This window comes from Pholcus phalangioides, unplaced genomic scaffold (assembly GCF_987345545.1).
Source record: "Pholcus phalangioides strain wild (caught in Gottingen) unplaced genomic scaffold, Ppha-v1.0 ptg000007l_1, whole genome shotgun sequence".
Lineage (NCBI taxonomy): Eukaryota > Metazoa > Arthropoda > Arachnida > Araneae > Pholcidae > Pholcus > Pholcus phalangioides.
The window spans coordinates 29,145,235-29,162,901 of NW_028301600.1; the positions used below are offsets into that span (position 1 = coordinate 29,145,235).

The following is a 17,667-nucleotide window of genomic DNA, read 5'->3' on the forward strand; positions in this document are numbered from 1 at the left end:
AGCACTTCTGAATTAGAACTGAAAAAACAATCTCATCTTTTAAAATTGTTGGAGATACTTTATTAATATAAGGGGTGTCATGATCCCTGAAGTCGATTTTTCAAACATGACTTTAAAAAGCATTTCATTCAATTGTGAAAATCAAGTGCAAAAAATTTCTTGTCAATCAGATTAATTTTTTTTTCAAAATAAAATTAAAACTTAATGAGTATGAACAAGAAAAAATGCTTTGAACACAATTTTCACAAATTGCAGTTTTTGAGCTTATCCATTTAAGATTTTTAAAAAACCTGGAAACCTTACACCAAAACTTCTGGAATTTTGTAGAAATATTTATACGGCATGTTTCAATAAGTGAACCTCGAACTTTGATATCTGATCATCTATTAGAATTTTATGAATTTTGAAGTTTGAAAAAATGTGTAAATTTCAAAAATCTGAGAATTCAATATTTCTTTTAAAAAATATATGGGTTAACTTGTTTTTAAATCTGAGGTTCATTTTACTAACACGTGGCGTAACACATTTGAGCAAAATTTCAGAATTTTCGGGGCGACAGTAGTTATTTTAATCTTACGGAAGAACTCAAAAACTTTGCAACCTTAGAAAGTTGTAAACATTTGGGAAGTGTACACGCACACACATACACACAATAAATAACAAAAAACAAAACATGCACATAATAACAAAAGAGGGAAAAAAACTGGTATTCTTTCTTGATTTCATAAGGTTATATCATTGTTCCGTTAAAAAATGCATGTTAACGCAAAATAGTCAAGTATTTACCATTGGTAAAGCATTGCACTGCATGTTTTTTTTTTTTTAATTATTTTGTTTAATTAACTCTCAAAATTTCCCAAGAAAATGTCAAGGAAACTTTTTATGTGGATTAATTTTTTCCAAATTTTTCCATGAGTTACTATCACTGGGGTACGGTTTCTAATACACTAGGAAGACAAAATAGGTGTAGACACTATTGTGTGACACTTTTTCTTTCCCTCTCTACTGCTATATCCTTACTTATAAAGCTCTCTGAACCAGGGCACCACTCCTCAAACGCTAAGAGTATGAACTGAATTTGTTGTTTACTTGAATGTTTTGCTACAAGTTCTGAATAATTCTCCTATAAATCAAAATCCTGTTTCGCTTCAGAATATTTTTTTAGTTAAACAGTAATAAAATCCAATGGATATATATTAGTTTTGAGGCGTTAAATTAATATTCAGACAACTTAAGGTAAAAAATTGATGCCTTGAAATTCTCTTGGGGGCACTTTTACGCTTTTATGACAAGTCGCCCCTGCAGTAGAGAATAAAGTGTTTACTGGAAAAAATGAGAAGTCTACTACCTATTGAAAGCCTGTAATTTTGAATTTTTCTCTGAACTTGGAGCCTCTGAACAGTCCAGCACATGAGAAGTTATTTGTTTCTTGTGAACAAGTGTCAATTTTTATATAGTTTCATAAAATCTATTATAGTATCTTTTTTTTTCAATGTTTTTTCAGGGTTGCAGAAAATTGCAGACTGAATAGCATGGATAGCAAGAATTTAGCTATTTGTTGGTGGCCTACGCTTTTACCATTGGAATTTAGTGATATGATGATGTTTGAAAGAATGAGGCCTCATTTAGAGGATGCAGTGCAAACAATGATTGATCAGTTTCGCTTCCTGTTTTGTGGAGAAGAGGAGGTTGTGATGGTGTGATTTTAATCATAAAACTGTTTTGAATTTGTATGTTATCATGAAAGTATGTATTTGTGATGAAAAGATCTGAAAAACTGACTTCCAAGAGACAGTTTTATTGTCTCTTTTATTTGCCTATGTGACTGTGGTGATAAATGGTGCATTTTTTTATGGTAAAGTGAAATTTTCCTTCAAATGAGAATGAATAGAAGCAACGTCTGAAGCAGTCAAATATATTTTATGCCTACTATTCATGAACTAAGCCCATATAAATTCCTTCCCTTCCCATAAGTACCATATCAATGGTCAAAAATTGTGCCCAGAGATGTCTATAAATCTACCTATGCCAAAAATCCTACTTCTAATAGGGTAATGCAGGTGTATTTAGGTGATTGTGTAGGAAAACTTAGAAATGCATGAAACACGTGTGTGTGACATAATGTGCAAACTGGATTATTTCAATTGCTAAATGTACTAAATATTATTTTAATTATAAATAGTGCCATTTTTGGACATGCCATGATCAGGTCTGCTTTTTCTACAAGAATGTTAGCAAGAAATGTGTTTGGTCATAACTAGGTGTGAAGTAGTGTAATTAATTGCATACATAATACTACATTATATTGAATGAAATTTTTGCAGACTTAAAGTGATTGATTATGATGACAGTCCATTATTTTGCAATACATATAAGCACAGTCATCATCTTGAGTTCCTTTGACCATTGTGCACCATAAGCATATTTTTTTTTAATTTAGTCATGATTGCTCTCCAGAGGGAACTGCTTCAGTGATGTGGACATCATATCATTTCATGAGAGCATTTTTTGTACATTTCATTCGATTATGTAAATTTGAGTTTTGTAAAAAAAAATTAATAAAAGAGAGATAGTAAAAAAATGTTTATTCTTTCTGAAGCTTCCTAATTTGTTTTGTGTATGTGAAAATGTGTTGTTCAGATATTGTGTATCCATTGACTTATGTAATGTACAGTGCGGCTGCTGTTAGATAAAATGTACAGAAAATTAAGTTCATAGATTTAGTGACTTTGATAAAAGTTTTCCCTTTCATGGAGCGCAAATGCAGTTATATAATATGACTTCTGTTGTCTGAAGGAGGAAATGAAGCTTTAGTAATATACATTCCTTCCACTTTGAGAATTTGAATCAAGAAGGCTGATTTTTTGGGGATGTGAAAATCAATTGTGATGCTTTGTATTTAAATGAACATCTTGTAAGGCCTTCAAAAAATCAGCAATAAAATGTATGTTAATTATTAAGTTATGTCTTGAGTGAATGATTCGACGAATGTAGATAAATGGGTTAAAAGTTTACTTCACCTTTGAATTTATTAGTTTTACGTGTTCTGAAATTTTTATTTTTATACATTGTAGGTAAAGCAGACAATCTGAGCTTTTTTAGTACCAAAGAACCTGTTGAATAATTTTTTTACTCAAACTGTGTAACTGTTTTGTTAAAAACTTATCAGACTTTGACTGTTGAATGGTGTTTAATCTTGTGTGTGCTTAATGTTGGTTTCAGCATTTTGATTAAGTCAACATTGCTCGAGGGTGTAACTATAAAGTTGAAAAAAAGGTCAGGAAAATGATAGATGGGTTGTATGAAGTCATTGCATGTGAAAAAGTTCTGTTATTCAAACATAACCATAGTATCCAGATATGTTTTCATATTGATGCACTCTGTGAATGTCAAATATATGAGTTTGCATAAGAGAAAAAAAAATGAAGTCAATTTTATACATATATTTATATTTTTTTCAAATATTTTACTTTATAATTTAATGCATTCTATGAATATACAACTGATCAACCACGTATGAACTCAAAGCTAATGTGCGAGTGCCGTAGTATCACATGTAAGTTTGTCTTATTTTCTCATTATATTTCTAACCTCTCTTATAAATATTTATTGATTTTGAACTTGATATTGCAAGCAAATTACAAAGCTTGCAATGCTCTTGTTAAAATTTAGAATGTTTATGAAGCCAAAATTTCATTTTGAGGCTTTATTATTCTTATGAATTATGCCGGACTGGGGAGAATTTCTGTATAACTGTTTACGACATGTTAGTATTCAAAAATGTTAACATGCATACATATCTGATAGCTCCCATTTAGAATCTGAAAAAAATGGTTATGTATGATCAAACAAAGGGATTTTTTAAATCAATCTTTCCTGTACCTTTACGTCCTAAATATTTAGCGCTGAAACCAGATGAAAGTGTTTGTGTGTGAGTGTTATTTCTGGAAATGTGTTTTGAGATTTTGAGCACACCTTGCAATTTGACCTGATTTAAGAAAATGATAATGCTTATCTGCAAAGCCTAATGATCTGCACTTTTGTAATATTTTGTACAAAATATAATAAATATTGCTGTAAAATTTAGATTCCTTTACTTATAAAGATTTATTCTTTAATAATTGATGTTTATTAATGCACTGTGATCTCATTAGTGAATCACCAACTTAGGATGCCTGTTTACAATATATTTTTAGAAGTAATATTTTTCGAAATGATTAAGTTTTACACTGGATACAGCATTCTCGTGTGAACCCTGCATTCTGTCAATGTGCTCGCTAAGTTATTTTTTTTCTCAGTTAATCTGCACAGAATGACAAAACAATATAGGTTGCTGCATGTAATGTAGTGACAGGATGTCTACCATCACAGAAAAGTCACAAAATGAGAAAAAGGTCACTGAAATCGCGAAAAGTCAGGAAATCCCATGGAAGGTTACAAGATTTATTATAATTCTTTTGAGAGACCTTTTTTTTCTTTTTCCCTCTAAAATCTAGGGTGTTAAAGCTGTGGTATTCAATATATTTTCTCTCCAAACTTCTTTTTTTGCCCAGGGATGGGCACCGTCTATAGCAGAAGGTCTCCTCACAAAGGTCATGACATCATTGAAGGTGGTCATTTCACCTATAGCCATTGTATATACTACAAAAAAGAGTGAAGATGGCTCATTCGTTGGCCTGCTAATATCCAATGGCTATAGGTGAGATGACCTTCATGATGTCACAAGCTTTGTGCGGAGGCTTTCCACTATAGATTGTGTTGGGATAGATAGGTGAGTAGGAACAGAATGTTGCAACACAGAACAATGTTATCTATCAATGTGTAGCCAACATTGGGGCCAGACATAATCATGTAATAGTGATATTTCCAGGAGGAAGATGGGGGGGGGGGGGCAATTGGAAGCCCATATCAGACAGAAAGGGCACCAATTTTTTATTTTTTGTGCTCAAAAACTGAATTAAACTCAACAGTTGATGACAACAAAAAAAATTCACTTTTCTAAGTGCAATATTCACAGATATACTTGAAAAATTTAGGAAATTTAGGAAAAAACAGCGTTAACATGCGGGTAAAACGGTTTTTCCCCCAATATCCCGTTTTTCGAATTCGAATACCTCGGTTAATATGGCACTTAGAAACGTGAAATTTTTTTGTTGGCCTCGGAAGAGACGGCAACAACTTTCTAAATTGGTTTTTGAGTACACGGAGACTGAATAAAAAGTTAATTTATTTTTTCATGTACACTACTCAAATTTTGAGATTTTAAGTACCTGTTCATCATTTGAAAACTTTTTGTAATTGAAAGTATCTGTCAACAGTTAGAGATATTTGCTGTGCAAACAATTTCGGACAGCCTGTATAGCCCAATGACAAAATCGTATGCGCATGTGACGGAATGAGGGAGGCAAACATGAGACTGGGATAGGGTCGGTAATCAAAGTGACGAATCGTTCGACATTAAGAGCTTTAGGACGTAACATATTAAGACGGAGAGCAAAGCAACGAGGGTAGAAGAGATCCGAGCAGGAAAATCTCACGGATTTCAATGCGCCTTGCACCGCAGCAGGGTGGGAACTTCACGACAAAGATAAGAGCGAAGGAATCAAGATATTTTGTTTCGCTGCTCTGCTCGCTTGTGTGTAGTTTCAAGATGGTCATCGAAGGGCTTGTTTTCGATGTTAAAAAATGGTAAGTGAGGTCAAAAATATCACCAGAATCGTTAATGTTAAGTTCTCGATGTACTTCAAAATGGTAGGGACGATTGACATAGATCCGTTAAACAATCTGATTTCTGTGATGAATTGTGATTACATTGTTTGGATGACTTCAACTGTAAAAATGTGAACTTGGGCGCAATGCAAATTCTTCAGCTGGTATTGCCCTTTACAACTGGTGCCTTCAAAATAATATTTGTTTCACTATTCCCACCTGCCCCCACCTATTACATTGCTAATGCTAACTCATTCTTAGACTTTTGTTTCAGATCTCCCAATGTGCATCATACTTTAATCTAGTCTCTTACTGATAGTTTTCTCAATAGTGACTACCTTCTTATTAGGATATCTATTCAAATCAACTGCTATTCTTCATCAATGGTTCGCTATCTCCACTGGCCTTCTATTATTTCGGATTTCAAAATATCCCATCATCTGAAAACTTTGACGACTTATACAGAGTTGCCAACTGCTACGAATTGTCCGTAATTTCTACGGACGGCTGCAATGAACTACGGAGCTACGAGAGACAATACTAATTTTAAAAAATCAGGTCTTTGAGTTTCTTGTGCTGTTTTACTTATTTGTATTATTAATTTTATAAAATTGCATTGATCTTTACCGTAACGATGAATTCGTATACGCATGTGGGAGAGTTCGAGAAAAGACAAACTCTGAGTCGTTCTGTTTTGTCTGTGCGTGGAAGGCAATCTCTAAAGCTGCGTCTAAACCCGATGCTCTACTCGATTCCCAAACGCACACAAACCTGGGTGAAATAAAAACATGTTTTTGAATGGTTCAGTGCGACCGTTCCGGACCTGGCTTCATTTGCATAGTGCATAGTCGAGCTCACGAAACTTGTGTCAGAAAGAATGTTTCGTCGTAGGTACTATAGGAGCTCTGATACGAAGAAAACGGGAATGGGGGTCTAGGGTTGCTAGATGTCCGTATGTATGGTCCACAAGGGCGTATGCACGTTGGGATTATATTGAATATTCATGAATTACTAAGGGACTCAGCGACCTTGAAAAGTTGCTTCGGGGGGGGGGGAGGGTCATGCGGCCTAAGCCTTTTAGGATCCAGTGCCAATGAGATGCTGTATTTAATGAACTTTCAATTTAATTGTTTTTTAAAAATTAAAAATTGACTTTTTGAGTGATTATTTTTTATTGTACTATGATTATGTTGTCTTCGGGGTACCCTCCCCATGGCAAGGTTGAACATTCATTAGTAGAGCCCGGATTATATGCACTTAAAAAGTGGCTAAATATGCTCTAAAAATATGCAAATATGCACATAAATTACTAAAATATGCACTTAAAAATGTTAAAATATATACTATCTTTACACACATCCATATTTTTTATGGGTACCTTTTTTCAGCCCCCGCGTTAGGCAATTTGCCTGTTGTGGCGTTTGTGTTTGTCTTTAAAAAATCCTGAAAAAAATAATTCCAAAATATGCATCAAAAATGAGAAAATATGCGTTAAAAAATCACTGTGCAAAAAAAAAAAAAAAAATGTTTTTAAAAAAATGTGTGTTTTATTTGTTAGTTTGTGTTATTCATTTACAAAAAATATCCCCACATATGCATATACTGCAAATGCAAATAACTTCTAATATTTTTTATTTAAGAATTTTTAATTTCTAGTTAGTCGTGGCTGTGTGTTTAGTAACGAAATACCAGTAAAAAAGAATTTCGAGGCTATTTCTAAAAGAATTGAACATTTTTGACGCCATCTAGAAAATTAAATATAATGAGCCAGACCCACTTTTGAGGTGGATATTCATGCAATAACATTGATTTCAAATTTTTAATATCTTCTCAAGCGGGAAAATGAGAATTAATGTCTCCGTATTGTCTTATATCATCCAATTGCATCAATCTACATAGTTTAGGATGTTTTTAAATTAATTACGGGCCCATATAAATTACATGGAAGAAATTCCGCAGCTTTAATCAAGCATTTTTTGAAGGAAAAACAGGCAGATATCGATAACCCGAAGTTTTAAAAAAATAGCGTTACAACAGTTGAAACAGTACATAGCGAAACAGTTGATATTTTGAGAAAAAAACAATCCCACCTACGAGAAAAAAAAACCGATGTTATGAAAATATTGTGAGCAATATGTTCATTTGAAAACTATGTAAAAGTGATTGAGCTTCAATGAATCTTCACAAATAAGCACTTATTCTGAAAATTCTTTGATTTTATGCATTAATGCTGAAAAAGGCCAAAATATGCATATTCATTTGCAGGGCCGCATCTAGGGGGGGAGCAGGCGGGTCTCGTGCCCCTGGCGCTAGACCCAAGGGGGCGCAAATTTCATTCTGAAACCTCTCCTTCAACATTAGAAGGGAACGTCTAGTTGCGGCCCTGTGCATTTGCATATAATCCGGGCTTTATCCATCACTACTGACAAGCTTTAAGCCAATGTTGGCACCTCTGCATGTTTATAGGGGGCAGTTGTCCCGGTCCCCCCCTTAACAAAGACGGACTTTAGGATGTCGCTGTCTTAGGCACTACTAATTTTGCCATCCTTTGCTCTTATATGTATTTTGTTTCTTAAATTTTTTCCGAAAAATCATGTTTACCCCCTTCTCAATTTTTGAAGTGAAAGCCATGTCTTTACTGTTTGTTGTTCCAAATATGGATTTGAGTAGGGCCTACTGTTTCATACGCATATTCAAAACATGAATGAGATGCTGTAAAATGGGCGCGGTAGCCCAGATAAGATAATCGCCTAAAGTACCAAAGGATGTTTAGAGGTGTCGCGAGTTCGATACCCGGTTCGTTCTTGTCAGAAAACTTTCCTGACACAGGGATACAACAGAAACGGCGACGTGACCGCAGAAAAAATTGTTACCGCAGGGAGTCCCCCATCGAGGGGTTAGCGCACCAACCTCTCGACAAGTATAAAAAACAAGCCTGCCGTTCGGAATCGACAATAAATTGTAGATCCCGGTCTAATTAGCCCTCGTGTGCAGAAAATGATCAATGATGCTGTAAAATTTTTGATTGAATGATATAGGTAGAAAGAGGGAAATCTCGAGTTTCACGCAGTTGCCGACAGGTAGCGCTAACGCTATTCCTTCGGCCGCCACTTCAGTGTTTGTCAAGATGACAACTCGCAACAGAAATCGTTTTGTGTTCTAAGCTTCGTGAAGTGTGAGTCCCTAGCAACTGTTTATCGTGCTTTTCGTCGACAATACTCTGGTGTTGAAATACCTACTGCTCAAAGCATTAAGCGATGGTATAAACAATTCCGAGACACGGGTTGTCTGTGTAAAGGGAAATCCTCTGGCTCCCCGCATGTCAGACGAAAATGTGGAGCGCATCCGATAGAGCTTAGCACGTAGTCCACGGAAATCCACTCGCAGTGCATGCAAACATGCTCGCAAAAGTTTGAAACGAATTTGACTACCGTATAGACATATGCCGTGCATTTCAAGGTGGACATATTGAGCACCTTTAATTTGGTTTGTGAAAAAACTTTATGATTAGCCACGCAATATAAAATTAATCTTAAGTGTCTATGTGTTCAATATTTTTCGTAATATACGCATTTCAAATCGGGTGATTCTTTTTGAAACATCCTGTATATTAAGACGCAACCGTTATGTAGCCTCTAAATCTTTTGATTCTTCCCGCCTTATCTTCACAGTTGCTCACAGAGACTTTGCTACTTCAGCGGACCAAATTTCAATTTTTCTCTCAATTTCCGCCTTGAGAAGCATGGAGTAAGTACTTTGATAGGGCCGTAGCGTGCCTTCTCGTAGTCCAGGGCAGACTTTTTCTTCGAGCCCCTTGAAACGATTATGTAAAATATGTGTACACTTTTGTGGGGGGAGGCCCTCCCAATTCGTCTCAGGACCCCGGTTGCCCCAGCGTAGTTACGGGTCTGTGTTTTGGTGTTAATAAGGTTCAATAATAAACTATAATAAAAAAATTAAAATAATTAAAAAAATCATCTTAAAAGGAATGTATATATTCCTTTCAAGATGATAAAACCCGGGTGTATGGTTAAAACATTTTTGGTTGAACATTGGCGAGCGGCTTCAGACGGGTAAAAAATTAGGTTTATCCCAGAGTCCTCTTTGTTAAAGCCCTTTCGGCCCCTCACCACGAACATCTTTAGGGGCGGCACATGAGGTTCTGCAACCCGGCGGCAGGTGAACTAGAGCCGCCCCTGGTTGTAATAGAACTTGATTTTTCTCCAATTTAAAATTTGAACGTCAGTTTTATAAGTAAATCTGTGATTGAGCTCCTTTTAAAGCCGGGTTTTCCTAGGAAAAATTTTTCTACGGTGTGTGCGGCGTGAAATCTCTGATTGGTTAAAAACCTGAAATTCACGTTTTTTAACCAATCAGCGTTTTCACGCTGCACATGGTGCAGGTAACCTGCTCCTAGGAAAACCCGGCTTTAATGCGTACTTTTATTTCATCAAGGAAGTTAATATAACCCTCTTTGTACTCACTGTTAATTCCGGAAACTTCAATCCATTTTGTTTTTCATTGCACCCGCTTTACGAGACATCGTCTATCAACTTTTTATGCTGCTTCTCCTATCAGTTGCTTTTCTGATTTCATGGGTTCCAATCTTCATGATTCTATTTTACATTTGGAAAAATCCATTTCTCTCAGTAAAAGATTTGCTTAAGTCATTTCCGGTCTTGGGGTCATTTTCAGTCTGTACACACATTCGTCCTGGGACTACACCTCGTATCTCACAAAAGTGATCTAGTATCGTCCCCTAGATCTGAAGACTCCTTATTTTTTCAATCCCATGAGGCTTTTCGAATAGACGTCATAATCATCATCAGCATCACTCCTGAGGGACATACACTGGATGATCCCCATAGAGATCAATGTTAAAATTGCCGATTTTAGCGTAGAAATGCGGAAATTTGATGGGGTTTTCTGCCACATCAATAATTTAAACATTGAATTGAATCTTTGGTTTTCGAAATATAAGGCTTTTTGGATCACGTGATATTTCCCTTTTTTTTTAGGGACATACAAGGTAACCAATATGGCGACTTCCTGTGCGATTCATGAAGAAACAAATCTAAATTAAAGAAACATAGAAATGAATCGTTTTTTCTTCTTTTTAATGGAAGCTAGAAATTTCGAATTTTTTTAAAACTTCGGGTTATCGATATCTGCCTGTTTTTCCTTCAAAAAATGCTTGATTAAAGCTGCGGAATTTCTTCCATGTAATTTATATGGGCCCGTAATTAATTTAAAAATATCCTAAACTATATAGATTGATGCAATTGGATGATACAGGGTGATCAGCGAATAAGCCCTTATTTCAAAATTAAATATCTCTACAACAAAGATCAATAGAATTATGCGGTAAACGGTACGTTTATTAGCGGAAGCAAATGGAGAAAGGGGCATGACAGGTGGTTTGGAGGGCTGCAGAGAGCTCAGAAGAAAAATTAAGGTGTGAAGAAATAAAGCTTTTATATATTTTATATATATATATATATTGACTATACACTTACAGAATCCAACAATACCACCCATAAAACAGGGGCCGTCATAGGGCATGAACCCACCCGGGCCTCACAGCCTACATTTTGCAACAAGTTCCCTAGGATGGGTTTTTCACAGGCCCCCGGCTAGATTTTTCACAGACCCCCTCCTCTATATTAAATTTATAGTGTGAAAAACAAAAAATTATTAAACCATATCAGGCCCTGGGCTGAAGCTCTGTCAGTCCCACTCTTGTGAGGGGTCATGCCCGGGGGTCTCATGTCCATAAATGACCCAACCTTATGATATTTTGTATAGTACACTGCTCAAAACAATTAGGGGAGCACATGGTTTTAACAAAATTACGCAAAGATGTATACCGATAAGTAACATAAAATTAATCAACCATAATTTAAAGCCTAGCAGGAAACGGAAGAAGAAAACTTCATACGCAAATCAAAGTTCATGACGTCAAAAACCAGAAAAAGTAGATAAGGGCAGAAATCGGGATGTTGCAGAAGCGTCTGTTTTACTGCCGTAACTGTGAAATTCGATTGCGCAGTATTTTTTTTTTGAGACAAGGTGACTTGAGGATGTCTCAACAACGTGATTTACCGGAATCCATGGCATGGCGTGTTATAGGCAGACTGGAATCCGGGCAAACACAACGTAGTGTCGCGGACGCTGTTGGAGTCGCCAGAAGTGTTGTTGCAAGGCTGTGGAATCGATTCCAAGAAAAAGGAAATGTTAGACGTCGACCAGGGCAAGGTCGGCCATGCGCCACTACAGCAACTGATGACCGGTATATACGGTTAACAGCCCGTCGAAACAGAACAGAGAATGCTATGCAGCTGCAAAGACGGTTGCTCTTGGCAACAGGACGAAGGGTGTCCAGCCAAACAGTACGTAATCGGCTTCATGAGGGAGGGTTCTATGCATGTAGGCCAATGGTCTGCATTCCGTTGACCCCACGCCACCGTGCGGCCCGAAGAAGATGGGCTGCTGAACATCGAGATTGGGAGCAACATGATTGGAGCCAAGTGCTGTTTACAGACGAGTCCCGATTCAGTCTGGAGTGTGACACCCGACGTGTTCTGGTATGGAGGGACAGGGGCACTCAAAATAACCCCGCATTCATTCGTGAAAGGTCACAATACAGACGAGCTGGTTGGATGGTATGGGGTGGAATCAGCATAGGCGGACGTACGGACCTGCATATCATTCGGAATGGCACTTGGACGGCCCGAAGGTGTGCAGACGAGATACTGCGACCTCATGTCATCCCTTACGCTGCGCCATTGGAGATTCCTTTGTTTTCCAGGATGATAATGCCCGACCGCATAGAGCTCGTCTGGTGGAGAACATGCTTGAAGCTGAAACAATACAGCGTATGGAATGGCCAGCGTGCTGTCCTGACCTGAATCCAATCGAGCATGTCCCAAACATGGACGACGCATTGCTGCGCGATCATGGCCGCCTGTTACTGTCCGAGACTTGCAGATTGCACTTCTTGAGGAGTGGAACAGTATTCCCCAAAGTCTGATCGATAACCTCATCGCACCCATGGCAAACAGGTGTGCAGCAGTCTTAGCTGTTCGAGGAGACCACACGCCCTATTAAAACTCATGCATCATGTCTAAACAGTACTTTTTTTTATCGTTTACATGTAACCAAATTGTTGCCCTAAATCATTTTTTCATGTTTTTTCCATATTTTCAAAGAATTAAAGCTTAATTACAAATTTTTTTACGTCTTTTTTCTGTATTGCGCATTGATACGCGTGTACTATCCATTGTATGCCAATACGTGGCTGTCTCGCACGGTTTTCTTCACTTTTTTGCTTGCTCCCCTAATTGTTTTGAGCAGTGTACAATACATTTTGAAAATAAGTAAGAAATATGTAGGCTGTTTATTTCCAGCTAAGTATGGGACTACCATAGCATCACTTTTCCCAGGGGCCCATGATGTTGAGACGGCCCTGAATAGAACTCGGACTAGCGGGGAGTTCAATAAATTTTAGGCCAGTGATCTGGAGGCCAATCTTATTGTGGCAAAATTTTAGTTCAGTATGAATTTACAGAAAAAATCAATTCAATGCGTATAAAAGATCTTGCTTCTGGACGAGGATCGAAGACTGGGTGAGACAGGGGAAGCCACGAGAAAAAAAAAATGATTCAAAGGGGACCACGGGCAAAAAAAGGTTAAGAAACACTGATCTAGTGTATGTTCCTCAGGAGTGATGCTGATGATGATTATGACGTCTATTCAAAAAGCCTCATTGAGCTCGCTTAGAGATACGAAGTCTAGAAAATTAAATATAAAATAATGAGCCAGACCCACTTTTGAGGTGGATATTCATACAATAACATTGATTTCAGCTTTTTATTTATATCTTCTCAAGCACGAAAATGAGAATTAATGTCTCCGTATTGTCTTATATTATCGAATTGCATCAATCCATATAGTTTAGGATGTTTTTAAATTAATTATGGGCCCATATAAATTACATAGAGGAACCGCAGCTTTAATCAAGCATTTTTTGAAGGAAAAACAGGCAGATCGATAACTTGAAGTTCAAAAAAAATTCGGAATTTCTAGTTCCCATTAAAAAGAAGAAAAAAAGGAGTCACTTCTATATATGTTTCTTTAACACGTTCACTGCGGGGCCTAAATTGCTTGTCGAGTCCCTACTGCTGGATTTTGTAGCTAAGATTAAAACTATAGTCCGTTTCAGGTTAACTTTGCAGTGGAGAGAAAGGTAGAGAGTGTATTCCTTCGCCGCAAAATAAAGTTCCCATAAATCGTAGTTTTATGATGATCATTTATACAGAATATTTAAATTTTTTTAATGATTTTGAAAAAATAATGAAAAAATATCGTTTTGAACCGATGTTTCTTCGTTTGAAATTTTTAAATTAGAAAAAAATATTTTTTTACCATTATTCAAAAATCTATAGCAACCACAACGACATTTTGGTGCGATACCCTAGAAATCGTCCATACCTTACCGAGGCCGCGCATCGATACATTGGTTAAAAGGCTTTTGTTGCCATAGCAACGAGTGATGAGGTTCCCTCGTAGCTTCCTCTTCACTGCAAAGTTAACTTGAAACGGTTTTGTACATGCCGCCACGATGGCGTCATGAGCCCCCTAATACAAGTCCTTCATGATGCCACCATGGCGTCATTAGCAGTGAACGTGTTAATTTAGATTTGCTTCTTTCATGAATCGCACAGGAAGTCGCCATATTGGTTACCTTGTATGTTCCTCAAAAAAAAAAAAAGAAGGAAATATCACGTGATCCAAAAAGCCTCATATCATCCCATTTTCATTTTGTTTGTTCTTGTAGTGAGTTACTACTTTATTCTGTTTTTCTTTTTACACATCACATTTTTTCTCATATAACGATCATGATAATAATGATATTGACATGCAAAATAGATACAGCGGCTTGCCGCAACGCAAGTTCTATGTTTTGTTTCCTAATGAATCTATTTTCATTATGAACCATAACAAAGGAATGGGTCAGCTCCCAATGATGTATAAATGATGCCCAGCTTTGATGGGCACTCGCTCCGCGAGCCATTATTATTGTCAACTTGATGCAGGTGAACCGCATTCAGATTAAATCAGAAAATAACACAAATTTAATAATAAATATACATTTAAGATCATCAAGAAACGAAGATGTTAATGTGAAAAAAAACCTCGACTTTGTTTGGGAGGAATCGAATCTACAACCTTCATTACGTGTGTCCCATGGTCTAACCACTGTACCAATCGCGGACGTACGTCGTTAGCAGAATAAAGTATGCATATCTACTATGGCCTAAGATTGCTTACTACTAAGACTATAATTTTAGTGAAATTACGCGAATTAAAATAAACAATGTTGCATACAGCGTGTTAATCGAAGTTATAATGTTAATAACAAAGCCTAGTGAGACCGAAAGCACAACAGATCGTAAGATATTACAATAGTGAGAATTATCGTAAACCGAGAAGCAACGTGATTGGCTGAATAGGGCTCTTCACAGAAAAAAATCGCGGAATAGCGAATGAATAAACACCAGAACTTTGCCACTGGACTTATCCCGCTGCCGAGATCTCTTCCGGCCCAGCTTCGTGGCAGAGTCCGGAACACTTTATTTTGTGTCAAAAAAAAGAAGAAAAAAGAAAAAGAAAAAAAAAACATAACATACAAAATTTTTATAACGTATTTTCTCCGGACAATTGGGTACTGTCGCGATTAACAAATTTTGTGGTGATTACAGACGAGATGGGGTTGGGAGTTGGAAAAAAGTTTCTGGGTTTCGTTAGGACGGATGAATGTACACATATTAACATATTAGGATGGAGGTATATTTTAAAAAGCAACTGGAGGGGGTCACCATGCCATCTCATCTGTTATCTTACACTTGTCCTATTATATACACAGGATACAAAAAAAAAACAAAAAAAAACCGAAATGAGAATTTTATTGTGAAATACAAAATATCCATCTGAGCGAGTCATCTCGCTTAAACACCTTATTGGTGAGCAAATGGGTTTGATAACTTGCTAACTAGAAGCCAGCATCAGTTTTATTGCATGGAGTTCACTCGCTCCGGTGGATTTAATGAAAATATACAAAATAGGAATATTGTGTGGGGGAATATATACAATTAGGGATCATCCGTGCCATCTCGCTTAGCACCTTATTCGGTGAGCAACATGAATACGACAATATGAGTACGCACGTGCATTGTGGACATGAAATGTTTGAAGAACTTGAATAAAGGAAAGAGAAATACACATACATTCATATACATATATAGAACAGCCAGAACGAGTCGTCTCGCTCTAAACCTATTTTGATGAGCAATGTAGGATTAGTTTAAATATGGGATTGTCTGGCGATCGAAGCTAAGGATTGTCTGGGATTGAAGCTACTAATCCTTAGCCTTAGCTAAGGATTAGCTTCAGTCTTGTTGTTTTGGTTGACTCGCTCTGGTTGGTTATATTTATTAAAGAAAAAAAAAAGAATATATATAAAATAAAAACTACATGTGTAATGGTTATTATGAAACCATTCGTGTCCTCCCGCCTAGCACTCCCATTAGAAGAGCTGAATGGAGGACACTTGTGGTTATCACATTTACACCATTGTTACGGGAATGTCATAAAAATTCTCGTTCGGGTCCCGTTAGTCCCTATTCTTGTTAGGGTTCCCCTCCCTATTCTATTCCAGTTTAGTGTGTTGTATGTGACTCAAGGGACAATTTCGTGCACTTTCCTAGCTGTTGTTCTTTGGTCCCAAATTTGCTGCCATTTCTGGAGGGTCGCTTCAGGAGCGTTAGTGGGAAAGAGTTATCAAGTTTATTGTCACAGTTGATGGCAGCCTTGGCTAGAGAGTCTGTTCTCTCGTTTCCAAGATTACCTACATGGGCTTTGGTCCAACATAGGAAAATTTTTGGGTCATCTAATAAACACTGCCTCAATACACGTATTATGGTGTTTCTATTTTTTGGATCTAGAAGTGCTTGAAGGAGGAGCGGCTATCAGTTATTATTAAAACTCGTTCTTATGTTCTTGTTGCGTATTGTGTAGCTGCTTCTATCACTAACAATTCTGCTTGAAAGTTTCTATTGTTTTTATCTAGCGCCGCTTACCACGTTTGCTTTTACTTTATTGTTTGTGTATACACAATAGGCTGCCTTGACGCATTCATAGGTTTTGGAGCCATCTGTGTATATGTGGGTGTTTGCTAGTTTTATATCGTGGCCGTCAATCGAAATTTGATTGGTGATATTATAGCAGGAGGGGTGGTGGTGCCAGCCATGCTCCCGTGCTTCAAAGTTATTGGGGTAAAAGTCTAGAAGTTCTGGTTGAATGTTTTCCTAAACCCAACTGCGTTTGTGTAGACTGCTTCCATTTGGCGCTTTAGGTGTAGTGGGCAGTTGCCTGTGATCACCTGGAGTCCGAGTGTGGCTGTTGTGTCGTGGACCCCGGTTATCGTTAAAAGAAATTTCCTCTGTGCGCTATCTAGGGCCTGTTGTGTTTGTTTGGTTGGATGCTTATACCAAGCTGAGGTGCCATGGGCTAATAATCTCTAGACTATCATCTTGTAGATGGTATTCCCAATGCTTTGTGAGATGCCTCAAGATTTGCCTGCTATTTTAGTTTAAAATGGAAGCCAGTCGCTTTTAATTTTCGTTCATTGATGTGTGATTTCCAGTTGAGGTCTCTTTGGATGATTGCGCCTAAATGTTTGTGATCGTTTACACATTTCATATTTTTACCAATAATTTTAATTCCAGGGGGGATATTTATTTTTTGTGGAACAGAAATTGTATTTTTCTGTTGAAATTTTGAGGTTGTGTTCGTTAAGGCAATTCGAAAAATCGTTAAGGATTTTAGTTGCCTTTGCCACTAGCTGTGATACATTAACTGACCCTATCACAAAGGCAATGTCGTCAGCGAAGGCCTAGA

General features: G+C 37.1%; 1 protein-coding gene across 14 annotated transcripts in view; it reads left to right on the plus strand.

The window, feature by feature from the left end:
* RhoGAPp190 (Rho GTPase-activating protein 190) overlaps nucleotides 1-4,086 on the plus strand; it is a 231,649-nt gene extending 227,563 nt beyond the window's left edge. For all 14 annotated transcript variants that reach the window (XM_089232991.1, XM_089232992.1, XM_089232978.1 and 11 more), the window contains one exon: nucleotides 1,505-4,086. In XM_089232991.1, the coding sequence (XP_089089117.1) occupies nucleotides 1,505-1,703 (199 nt within the window). In that variant the 3' untranslated portion in view covers nucleotides 1,704-4,086. The remainder of the gene's footprint in view (nucleotides 1-1,504) is intronic.
* The last annotated feature ends 13,581 nt before the right edge of the window (nucleotides 4,087-17,667 follow it).